General features: G+C 39.1%; 4 protein-coding genes across 6 annotated transcripts in view; 1 reads left to right on the top strand and 3 right to left on the bottom strand.

Annotated features, from left to right (window-relative positions):
- The window catches only part of LOC105325654 (neural cell adhesion molecule 1), a 262,905-nt gene that overhangs the window by 114,237 nt on the left and 136,000 nt on the right, over window positions 1-12,668 (top strand). The window lies entirely within an intron of this gene.
- On the bottom strand, window positions 703-4,878 carry LOC136272585 (putative epidermal cell surface receptor). Its single transcript, XM_066074331.1, has 8 exons — window positions 4,845-4,878; window positions 4,396-4,506; window positions 3,837-3,929; window positions 3,102-3,257; window positions 2,786-2,900; window positions 2,288-2,535; window positions 1,064-1,178; window positions 703-941 (listed from the first exon to the last, which is right to left on the bottom strand). The coding sequence occupies exons 1-8, from the start codon at window positions 4,876-4,878 to the stop codon at window positions 803-805; spliced, it is 1,011 nt and encodes a 336-aa protein (XP_065930403.1). The 3' UTR covers window positions 703-802.
- LOC136273089 (putative epidermal cell surface receptor) lies at window positions 3,840-7,963 on the bottom strand. The gene is made up of 10 exons (XM_066076958.1): window positions 7,866-7,963; window positions 7,487-7,604; window positions 7,173-7,318; window positions 6,623-6,731; window positions 5,912-6,135; window positions 5,456-5,570; window positions 5,088-5,324; window positions 4,845-4,967; window positions 4,396-4,655; window positions 3,840-3,929 (listed from the first exon to the last, which is right to left on the bottom strand). The coding sequence occupies exons 2-7, from the start codon at window positions 7,513-7,515 to the stop codon at window positions 5,090-5,092; spliced, it is 858 nt and encodes a 285-aa protein (XP_065933030.1). The 5' UTR covers window positions 7,516-7,604; window positions 7,866-7,963; the 3' UTR covers window positions 3,840-3,929; window positions 4,396-4,655; window positions 4,845-4,967; window positions 5,088-5,089.
- LOC136273088 (adhesive plaque matrix protein-like) lies at window positions 8,184-10,198 on the bottom strand. The gene is made up of 3 exons (XM_066076957.1): window positions 10,025-10,198; window positions 9,728-9,842; window positions 8,184-9,616 (listed from the first exon to the last, which is right to left on the bottom strand). Exon 3 carries the CDS (start codon window positions 9,223-9,225, stop codon window positions 8,185-8,187), a length of 1,041 nt encoding a protein of 346 aa, XP_065933029.1. The 5' UTR covers window positions 9,226-9,616; window positions 9,728-9,842; window positions 10,025-10,198; the 3' UTR covers window position 8,184.

The raw sequence follows: 12,668 nt of genomic DNA on the forward strand, positions 1-12,668 counted from the left end.
AACTATCTGGTAATTCAAGACTACTTCACTAAATGGACCGAAGCTAATCCACTTCCGCACATGGAGGCCAAGACAGTAGCGTAAGCCTTCGTAGACAATTATGTTACCAAATACAGCCCACCTAGAACTCTCCATACTGACCAAGGGCGCAAGTGTGAATAAAAATTATTCAAACAAATGGGATATACTGAGAATCAACAATAACAATAACAAAAAGTGTGTTAAAATTTGAAGCATCTGCGATAAATAGCTGCTGAGAAATCTTTGAGGAAAATTTGTTTGAAAATTTTGGCTAAAATAAACAAAGTACTCATTTAACAGGAAGTTGACGTCTGATTGGTACGAAAATATATCCCACAATATGGCATGCCTAAACAAATAGTGTGTTAAAATTTCAAGCATCTGCGATAAATAGCTGCTGAGATAAATGCGACAGAAATTTTTGTTACGGACGGACAGACAGACAGACGGACAGACAGACACACTAGGGTAAAACAGTATACCCCCTCTCCTTCGGAGCAGGGGTATAAAAATATATCCATATTTATACCAACACTCTTGCACAAAAAAATCCTTGCCAATGATTGTTTTTCTTATTTCCATATTCATACCCTGACCCATAAAACTGTTTCAGTCACTCTACAGATCTAAATTTTAAAGCCTGCAGAAACAGTGTTAAATGAATAGATTACAGATTGAAACAGTGGTTAACTCTGACCTCCGGGCTGTGGAATGGGGATGACTGGAGCTGTGGTAATCTGCTGTGGTGGTACCAAGGTTGAGCCTGGGTTTGGTACAAGAGTTACGCCCACGGGAGTGGTGTTCTCTGGTGGTACTGGGGTGGTGGGTGGGGTTGGGGTGGACAGTACTGTACTTTGCAGCAGTTGTCTGTCTGGCTTGGTACCATGAAGCAGCTAGGCTTAACAGGGAAGGATGGGCACCTGTAAAAGCACATCAGAATAAAAAAACCATTCCGTGCTAAGATCGTTTTTGATGGGCCTTCCTTAAAGCACATTTAAATTAACTTTAAAATCAGAATGTTAAACGTAGATGACATTGTTACCTCTCGGTACACTTGTAGCGGCCTGTGGCTTGATCGATACATTCGCAGTTGTAGTCACATCCATCTTGCCAAGTCTGTCCATTGGTGTATTGTTGTTCCTTGTATACACAGAATGCTGCAATGGATCAGGTTATGCACTGTTACAGTACCCGCAAAGTTATTTTCTGTATTGTTAAAATTGTTTTCATTATCGAACACCCTAGCTGATCGCCGCGAATATTTCAGCCCGAGATTAAATCACTCGGAAAATAGCGGGTTTAATTATATAAATCCAACTCTTGTATAAAGTAAATATAAAATCTATTAAAATCAATTATATAAATCCAACTCTTGTATAAAATAAATATAAAATCTATCATAAGTACATTTCTTTCTGTATAAGAAAATGATGCATTAAAAACGAATTATTACAGACAAGTTAAATAAATATTTACTCAGATACACATTCCGCGTACGATTTGTTAACATTGTTTTCCTTACCACACATCCTAGCTGATTGCCGAGAACATTTCAGCCTGAAATCAAATATCACACGGAAAATAACGGGTTCAAAATACAACTTGGGTTTTAATTAAATATAAATTATATCATAAATACTTTTGTTTCTGTAAAATATGATGCAACAAAATTATATTGCATAAAAGTTAATGTTTACGCAGGTATACACTTTGAGTACGATTAAATATATTCGATATACAGGTAAATATGTTACCTTGTTCCTAAGAACTTTGTTCTTCATTTTCAATGTTAACAGATATGATTTACATATAATATTGACTAATTTTGATCTTAAAAATTAAAAAAAATAGTATCCTGACGAAATGTTGGATAGGATTTTACAATTCTTGTTCGATAAATATTCGTATACGGCGCACCGAACGAGTTGCAACTTAGTAATAAATTTACTTGCTTATGAAAAGGCACGAAACGATTAACACGGAAGAATTTTTTATATTAAACGATAAACCTGATAGGATTAACGCACGATAGGATAGGATTAACGCTCAAAGAACAGTATACACGCATGATAGGATAGCATTAACGCACGATAGGACAGTATACACCCACGATACGATAGGATTGATACACGATACGATAGGATAGGATTGTAAAAAATAATGTTGCGGGTACTGTATACAATACCTGTATCTTGAATCAATTCCTGAATTATCACTTTTCTGTAATGTTTTTTCCCCTTTTATCAATAATTTTCTCAACACTTACTTGGTTTGGGTGAAGGATTGTAAGGATTCTGTGTGGTAGGATTGTATCCCACAATTTCTCCTTTAGGCAGTGGTGTAACATAAGGATTGTAGGGTGTGGTAGGCTGGTTAGGATTGGGGGTGGTGGTTGGGTACTGAGGGTTGTAGGGTGTGGGTCTTGGGGTGCTGCAGACTGGCACCAGGCAGCATGGATCGTTGGGGTCAGCAGTCTTGGTACATCCTGCAGGTAAGTTAGGATACTGAGGGCACCTGGAAGTATAAACAATGGATACTTAACAACACTGTAATTGCACCTTACCAATCTTAATGAAAATGCCATGTACACATAAAAGAAGTAAAATTTCAATAATGCCCAATATCTTAATTCATATTAATTGCACATCAGTGTATCTAGTCTTGGCTTGACAGCTTGTAGTAGAAGCGGTTATCACAAACACAATTCTTAATACCATAAAACTTCTCTTCTGAACAAGAATATTCTTCACTTATATACACTTACCTGTCAAAGCAGTTGTAGATGTTGTTGTCAGCGTCATCACATCTGCAAGTGGTGGAGCAGCCATCTTGCCAGGTCTGGCCCTGGATGTATGGGACTCCTTTGTACACACAGAAAGCTACAAGTACAATGCAAACATTGTCATACAGAAGTCTTTGGTTGGCAAGGGTAAAAATCTATAGAATTAGTAATGAATGGATCCACATAAATGATGGCAAGTGCTTTGTGAAACTTTTGACAGTGGTTGCATGTTCATTTACTGAGTGGTTTGATGGGTGGGGCATTGAAAAAAGAAATTTTTGAATTTTTTGACAGTGACATTGATGGTCATTTACTTGGTGGTTAGGTGGGTGAGGGTGTTGGCTGTCCAGGGGCAGAGGTTGTGGTCTGACAACACACAGCCACCTTACAGCAGTAGTCGCTGGGGTCAGTCTCCAGGGTACATCCCGCAGACAGACGAGGAACTGTTGGGCATCTGTAAGATCAAAGCTTAGCATCAGAATCTGTATGCATTATTCAAATTTTTACAAATTTTTCAGAATATTGGGACCTAAAGTTTTATTTATCTTCATGTAAAATAGGAATGATCTAAGGTAGTTATCATGTTAATGTACATGTAAATCAATTTTCAGCTATGCCCAAAATCTTAAAATGTGAAATTTTATAAATGAAAAAAGAATAATTCCAAAACATAACATTGAACTATAAATGAAAAAGGAGAAAAATATTCTTGTCTTAGCTGAGAAATTCCCATGTCATGTGCCAAATTAACAGATATACTGTACATCCATTTTTTTTTGTGTCACAAAATTTGCGAAACAGGATAAAATGTGTACCAATTTTAATTTGCCTTAGTCATTATTTTGCAATTCAAATTTTTTTACCAAACATTATTGGATATAATTTCTGCATATTGAATATTTTGCAATTTAAAAGTGATTGCAAAAAAAGCGAAAATTAGACCCCCACGAAAAATTACCAGAAATACAGTATGCATTTTTGTCAATTAAAAATTGGTATTGCTTTAATACTTGGTATATAAAAGTCCTCTCACCTCTCATGTGTCCATCCTCACAGATACAGTTGTATTTGCATCCATCTTGCCACTGCTCACCTGTTCTGTAAGCCAGTCCATTGTAGATACAGACTGAAAAAAAAAAAATTATTACTTCTTGCACAACATAAAATTAATGTGTTCAAAAATGTTGACCAGTTCAATGGTACTGCAAAGCTTTCTAAAAGTTTAACTCTTGACCCCTTAAAGCCAGTTTCTAACACAATGGTCAAACTGACAAATACAAATCAACAGACTTTATCTTAAATTTGATATACCCGGTAATAAATAAACATAAATTTTGTTCAACTATTTTCATTTCATTTCTCTCCCTCCTCCCTCCCTTTCTTTGTACCTATAAATTTGTTTAAATATTTACAAATCAAAATTTAGTGAATGAGTAAAATCATATCTCATATTCGCTTCATTTCCTATCCCATATTTCTAAACCATGCACACAAACTTTCCAAACACTGAAATTCAGATACCTCATCCTCCAAACACCAACCTCCCTTTTCTAAACATTTTTAGTAGGTAATAGTATACAGGATAATCTCACCATCTGGTTTAGGAGTGCTAGGCTGAGGAGAAGGAGTAGGCTGCTGAGTTGGCAGGAATGGGTTGACAGTGGTAGGCTGGGTAGGAGGTAGTGTCTCGGTGATTCCATATCCTGTGAAGGATTCAGGCTGTCCCTTGATGGTGACAGGCTGGTTTGGTCCAGGTGTGGGCGTTTCACAGTGAGGCACCTGGCATCAGGTGGGGTCGTTTGGATCAGGGATCAATGTGCAAGAGGAAGGCAAGTTGTCGTAAGTGTTGCATCTGGAAAAAGAAAACAAATTGTCTTAAATATCATATATTCTATCTTTCTATTTCACTTGCTTTTTAGAATTATGAATGAAAAAGGTCAAATTTGTAGCATTTTAAACTAGTAATAAAAATTCTGTAGAGAGAAGAATAAAAGCATGGTTACATTAATAACCTTTGTGTCCTCGTAATTAATATACTTACCTCTGACTACATCTGTAGTAGCCAGTCTTTCCATCATTACACACGCACTCTGGCGCATCCGTCATACCAAGTCATACCAAGTCTGTCCTTGGCTGTAGGTCTTGCCATTCATAATACAGATGTCTAAATGAGAGAGAAAGATATCACCACCAATAAAGAAACACACTCTCAAGAGGTGACTTATTTAGAAAAATTTTGAATTCAGTTTTACAGCCTGATGAAAAATCAACTGGATGCACTTACTCTTAGGTGTTGGCATAGGTGTCTGGGGTTGTTTGGTATGGGTTGGGTACCTGTGTGTTGTTAGGTTGTGGGGGGAAGGTGATGCTGCCAGTGATCGGGGGTTTGTTTCCTGTGACCAGATTGAATGAGGGGGCGGGGGTAGGTTGTCTGCACTGCATCATCTTACAGCATGGGTCTGCAGGGTCAGAGACAATCTGGCAGTTGGGTGGTGGGACGACACCATCCATGGATGGGCATCTACAGAAAGGAAGACACAGATCTGACTGTCAAAACATTGGACAAAAAAACCAGTTGGTAAAATCGTTGCTCAAAATTCCTGGCCTCTGACTGAACTGAGAATAATATTTAGTTAATTTAGATTTTTGCACCTGTCCTTGCATCTGTATCTGCCAGTCTGCATGTCCAAACATTCACAGGTGTAGAAGCAGCCATCTTTCCAGGTCTTTCCAGCATTGTAAGAGACTCCCTTGTACAAACATCCATCTGTTCAAACCAGAAAAAATGTTTCTGATAGAGCTTTAATATCCTGTATCACTTAATTAATGAACATCACTTATAATGAATATCATGGAATGAAATCAACTGTTCATTGAAATAAGAAATTCCAGTTTCAATTGATAGGCGTATAATCATCTACATGTACAAATTGACATGTCCCTGAAATTGAGGATTTGACAAAATTCATGTAAGACTGCTGCCATTGTAAATATTGATACCAAAGACTTTCAGGTTTGATAGAAAACAAAGAATCTTTAAAAAGAAATTGGTCACCATATGTTTAAATCAAATATTGAAACTGTTTCAGGAGAAGAAAATTCTCTTACGTCCTCCATTGGGTCCAGATCCATAGTTAATAGCTGTTGGCATGGGCAGAGTGTATGGGGTAGGGGATGGTGTGGGCATTGGGACCTCGCCAGGTTTGGGTGAAGGTGTGGGGGCCACAGTTGGGGGTTTCATCAGCTCTAGGTGGCAGACTGGTTTCTTGCAGCAAGAGTCATCAGGATCTGCCTCCATGGAGCATCCCTCAGTCAGCTGGTACTGTGGACATCTGTTCCAGAAACCAATGTTGTTCTCAAAACACTAGAAACTTCATTAAATACTGTGGTTTCATCAATATTAGTTGGATACCAATTTTCATGGATTTCATTGTTAAGTTTATCCATGAAAATAAATGTTTATTGAAGTGCACTTTCTACTAACTGTTTGTATTGATAGGATCATTGGCCATGAATTTAAGTACCCTTGAAACTGTGTTTTTCACTTTAACCACGAAAATTGATACCCTTATTACCCTTAAATATTAAGGAAACCACAGTACCTAAGATTTTCCACTTAACATACCGGTATTTTTTTTGGGGGGGGGGGGGGGGGTGGTTTGTTATACATGTAGTACTTTTATGCTGTTTTTTTTTGGGGGGGTGGGGTGGGGTGGGGTGGGAAGGAGGTGTCTGAAAATGGTAAAACATTCTAAGTTAACTATACTTAAGTAAAATTTAACTGGCATCCAATGCATTAATAAAATTGGTCACATTTACCTGTCGTCACATCGGTAGAATTCTGTTGTTCCATTCTCACAGACCAGGTCACAGCCATCCTTCCAGGACTCGCCTTGTTGGAAGGACACGCCCTTGTACATACAGACAGCTGTAAAAACAATCAATAACATATCAGCACTTCCATCAAATCCACCAAGAAAACAAGTGTACAGAAATATTTTTGGGACCCCCCCACCCCTCTATAGTCTCTATATCAATAACACATCAGCATCTCACCATCCAAGATTGATCAAGAAAACTCTAATTTGAAGACAAAAAAAAAATCTGTTCTATTCTCTGACCATTTTTGGCAATATCCAGTCTCTGATTGGAGAAGATGGCATAGTCTTAAAAGTACACTAAAACAGATTTTTAGCAAAGCCCCAGAGGATCTATTCATTATATATTAAATTTTATATCGAATTAGTTTAAAAAACATTTTGAATAGTAAGAGTAATGAAACTGAATTTGCTGTGCTCATGCATTTGTAAAAAGTGTGTATCTGTTACCATGTTTTACTGAAATGCTATGAAGTATTTGATTTGCTCACCTGGATATCCGTTAATGGTGGTGGGTGTTGGGGCCTTGATGACAATGGGGGACACATTAGGGGAACAGTAAGGCTTCTTACAGCAGGGATCATTAATGTCTTGGACCAGTTGACAGCCTGGGTTCAAGTCTGTGATTCGTGGGCATCTATGGGCCACAAAAGTCATGATATCATATTTATCCATGACCAAACGTGTAAAATAATATGACTCAAAAATGGACTAAACTTGAAAGAATAATCATAGATTACAAATATTTTGGCCTTTAAATCGTAAGTCAAGTCGAACATTTTTAGGCTTTAGAAGGATGTCTTACTTCTCAGTACATTTGTAGACTCCAGTCATTTGATTTTCACATACACAGTCGTAGTCGCAACCATCCTGCCATCTTTGTCCTTGGGTGTAGGATTAACCCTTGTAGATACAAGTGTTGGCTAAAATGGAAAAGCATCATTTATTCTTCAACAAAAAGATTAGTTCTGTGAAAAAGAATGGAGTTCTGTCATAAAAAAAATAACCAAAATTAAAAATGCAGCTAGAAAATTGCCATAAATATATGCTGTTTAAATATATTTCGTAATGGGCAAATTATTATTAAAATCCTAGTATAAAACATACATACTGCTAAAAGCTGCCTTAATTGCATGAATATGCTACCATTATAAGCTCTAAACAGAAATGGAGAGAGAAATTACTTATGGACATAGATTGGTTGTGGTGATGGGGTTGGTTGAGGTGTGGTGAACTGTGGTGGAATAGTAAAGCCTGGTGGGTAAGTTCCCTGTGGGTAGGGGGTGTATGGCACTGTCACACCTGGTGGGTATGTTCCTGAGGGGAATGGTGTCAAGAATGGTGGATAGGTTCTTCCTGGAATCAAATAAGGTTGGTTTGGATTATTATCCGTGTATCCTGGTGGATAGGTACAACTTGGATATGGTACTGGTGGGGGTACAGTGCCTGATGGATAGGTTCCACTTGGATAAGGTGTTTGATTTGGTCCACCAGGATATGGTGTCACAGGTGTGACAGTTTGGCGAGAGGATATGGTGTAACATTGATTGGATAGGTCTGTTCTGGAATGAATGGGCTTTGTGTGGTAGGTTGTGGTTTAAAGGTGAATCCTGGTGGATAGGTTCCTCCAACGAAGGGTGTTCCCATTGGGACAGTGCCAACTGGATAGGTGCCATATGGATAAGGTGTCTGATTGGTTGGATATGTGCCACCTGGTCTGAATGTTGATGGTCTGTAATATGGAGGTGGTGTGTAGCTTGGCGGATATGTTCCGCCAACAAAAGGTGTGTATGGAGGCAAAGTGACACAGGTTGGGTAGGTTCCACTTGGATATGGGGTCTCATTAGTTGGGTAGGTCTGCCCTGGCACAAAAGTTGGTAGTGTCTGTCCTGGTCGGAAAGTGAAAGAGGGTGGATATGTTCCACCAATGAAGGGAGTGTACTGTACTCGAACAGTGCCTGTAGGGAAAGTTCCGCCAGGGTAGGGTGTCTCTCTGGATGGATAGGGTTCTCCAGGGACCAGAATAGGAGCCTGTGGTTTGGGTGGTGGTGTTTGCCTTGGTATGTATCCTGGAGGATAGGTTCCACCAACAAATGGAGTTGGAGGTGGTACAGTTCCAGTTGGGTAGGTTCCACCAACGTATGGAGTCTTGTTGGTTGGGTAGGTCTGGTAGGGCCTAAATGTGGGCTGAGTGAAATAAGGACCAAAGGTCTGACTGGGTGGATAAGTGCCGCCGACAAATGGAGTGTAAGTCCTTGGGGGTACAGTTCCAGTTGGATAGGTTCCGCCGACAAATGGTGTCTGTCTTGGTGGATAGGTGCCACATGGGATCAGTGGAGCATTTGTAAAGTACACCACAACAGGGCTGTAAGGAACTTGGGTTGTCACTGGGCTGAAACCTGGAGGATAGGTTTCTCCACCTGGATAGATGGTTGGCAGAGGATACGTTACCCTTGTTGGGTATGTTCCACTTGGATATGGAGTCATATTTGTTGGGTATGTCTGCCCTGGTCTGAATGTTGGAATCATTAAAGGATTGGGCATGTAGTTCACTGGATAGGTTGCTCCTGGGTATAGTGTGTAGGTTACGGGAGGAACAGTGGGAACTGTACCGGGTGGGTATGTGCCCCCTGGGTAAGGTGTGCCTGAGGGATAAGGTCTTCCAAGGATCAGGATTGCTGGAGTGGGTCTTGGTGTGTAGACTGTACCACTGGTAAATCCATTATAGTTAGGATTTGGAATGAAGGGTGTAGGTTGTGGGGTGTAGATGGGTCTCAGAGTGGGGCTAGGAGTGGCTTTTCCTCCCTGAATGACCAATGGAGGAGCAGTGTTGTAGTTTCCTGTGGTGGGACACTCTGGGATCTTGCAACAAAGAGGATCTTTGGGATCAGCAATCAGAGTACACTCTGGGGGTGGAGCCTGGAATGTTGGGCACCTGTCAAAAGACAAAACCTTCTAGTAAATTTTCCACACCCGCAAAAAAAGGCAGGTAAAACTAAATTCTGATAAAATCTCAACCTCTTTTGATTCTCATGGAGAGACATACCTTTGGTTGCATCTGTACACGCCAGTGACACAGTCCTCACAGATACAGGAGAAGTCACATCCATCATACCACTGCTGTCCTTGGAGATACTGTTGTCCTTTGTACTCACAAGTACCTATCAACCCGAATGAACGCAAGTTATCACTCGTCTTCTTTTCTCATTTAATTTATATAATGGAAGTAGGAATCTTTTACAATAACCCTATGTGTAAATCAAACGGAGCAAAAACTACTCTATATACACTATATATACATGTACACAGCTCATATTGATTCACATGATTTTGAATGACTTACATCTAGACTCTGAAGTTGGCTGTGGTTTAGGATTGTATGTCGGCTGTGGGTTGGGGTTGGGGTTAGGGTTGGAGTTGGGGTTGGGTTGTCCTGGAGCAGGGGTCTAAGTTGGGTTGGGGGCAGGTGTTGGCTCAGCACATTCCACAATGTCACATGTCACAAAGATCCATGTATCTTGGGCATCTGTAAGGCAGGGTTTAATTAAAGAAAAATGATCGCATTTATCATGAAATGCAAATATGAATCAAATAAAATTGGCTATAATAGTACCGGTATGTAATTTCTTTATTACACAATGAAGAAGAAAAAAATTTTCTTCAAAAGATACATTGCTTCAAATTCAGATGTGTATACAGGAACAGTGGTGGTAATATTTTTTCATTTACTACATAGCAACTTACTTAGGATCACATTTGTATCTTCCATGCTCTGCGTCATAGCAAGTACATGCGTAATCACATCCATCGTCCCATTTCTGGCCTTGCTTGTAGGTCACACTTTTGTACACACAGAAACCTGAATTGGTAAAAAAAAAATCAGTATGAAATAGAAATTCATTTAAAAAAAATAAAAATAAAATCACTTCAAATTTCTGTAAATGTACACATAAAAATCTGTCTTACAAGAGTTATATCCAGGGTGAGAACAGTGGTTGAATTGTCTTTAATATCAATATCATTACCAAGGCATGGCCAAACAAATTCTCAACAAACAAGGAGACCGAAAAGTTGATAACGTACCAACTAGTTTTGGTGATGGGGCTGGCTGTCCGGGCACTGAGCTAGGTGTGGGCAGATTGACCTTTCCTGTGAAGGGTATGGGCTGAATAGTGGGCACTGGCTTAGTCTGACTGGGGGCTGGTGTGGGCTGTGGGCAGACTTCCACAAGACAGCAGGAGTCCCTAGGATCAGTCTTCATTGTGCAGCCTGGGGTAACACTGGTGACTGTTGGGCACCTGAAGAATAAATAAAAATACTCAGTTTTGATAGATTTTTAAGAAGCAAATATCCCCTTTTTTTCTTTAAAGTTTATATCATTCTGTTTATGCTCTGAAAAGTGAGATCATAAAATGAGTAAATCTAACTCCAAAGTTCCTTGAAAAGGGACTCAATTAATGTTTAATCTATCATGTCTATATTGTATTAAAGTTCAGAGGGTAGAATTCATTATCATGGTCTCCTGAGCTAAACAATTTGACAACAGTCTTTCTTCCGACTCACCTCTGGTTACAGGTGTAGATTCCATGGCTCGAGTCGTCACAGCGACATTTGTAGCTGCAGCCATCTTCCCAGGTCTGTCCCTGGAGATACTGGGCATTTTTGTACACACAGTATTCTGAAACTGTCAAAAGAACAAAATATGTACATTCTTAGTACACAGAGTATTTTGAAAATCGTCAAAAGAGAGAGATATTTACATCCTTTCTACACACAGTATTCTAAACATTGTTGTAAGAGAAAAACAGGACATCTCATTGTAAACATTTGCCAAATGTTTATCATTTTCAATTCTTTGTACTGCAAGATTTTACATTCTAATTTTTTTCCCATCTCAAATTATTCAAAACTTTTGTGAATGCGAATTTCCTTGCTTTTGAAGTTGGATGGTCACTGATGACTTACGTTGTTTTGGTGGGAGGGTCTGAGGCAGAGCGGGGTTTGGCGTAGTTGTTCCGGTTCCCTGAATTACACCAGGGTGAGCGGAGATGGTACAGTCTGGTTTCTTACAGCAGGGGTTGGCAAAGTCGTTGACCATACGGCAAACATCTGGGAGATTGGTGTACACTGGACATCTGTTGTACAGCAAATATCAAATATGATGCTTATAATGTTCAATATTTCACAAAATGTATTCAAAAGATTATAAGTTTAAACAAGATATCTGTGAGCCAATGCTCACTAGTGATACCCTCGCTCTGATGTGAATATGCAAAATAAGCAAAGTCGACATTTAACAGAAAGCTGGCATCAAATTGGTACAAAAATATATCCCACAATATGGCATGCCTTAACAAACAGTGTGTTGAAATTTCAAGCATCTGCAATAAATAGCTGCTGAGAAATCTTTGAGGAAAATTTGTTTGAAAGTTTTGGCTAAAATAAACAAAGTACTCATTAAACAGGAAGTTGACGTCCGATTGGTACAAAAATACATCCCGCGATATAGGTAGCATGCCTATACAAATATTGTGTAAACATTTCAAGCATCTGCGATAAATAGTTGCTGAGAAATCTTTGAGCAAAATTTGTTTGAAAATTTTGGTTAAAAAATAAGCAAAGTCGTCATTTAACAGGAAGTTGATGTCCGATTGGTACAGAAATATATCCAACGATATGGCATACCTTAACAAACACTGTGTAAAAATTTTTGTTACCGACGGACAGACAGATGGATGGACGGACAGACAGACGGACGGACAAGGTGATTCCTATATACCCCCCCAAAACTTCGTTTGCGGGGGGTATAATTAGCTATAAGCAGTGGGATCGTGACTCCGTAAACTCAGAAATGTTACAAAGGAGTGAGTGTAGGACTAAATTCAAACTACTCTACAATTAAAACAAGCTTTGTTCAGGTTTACATGTATTTCCTTTAATAAAAATGAACACTCTTCGAACCCGATTGGTTATTATTAAAACCTATA

This window comes from Magallana gigas, chromosome 2 (assembly GCF_963853765.1).
Source record: "Magallana gigas chromosome 2, xbMagGiga1.1, whole genome shotgun sequence".
Taxonomy (NCBI): domain Eukaryota; kingdom Metazoa; phylum Mollusca; class Bivalvia; order Ostreida; family Ostreidae; genus Magallana; species Magallana gigas.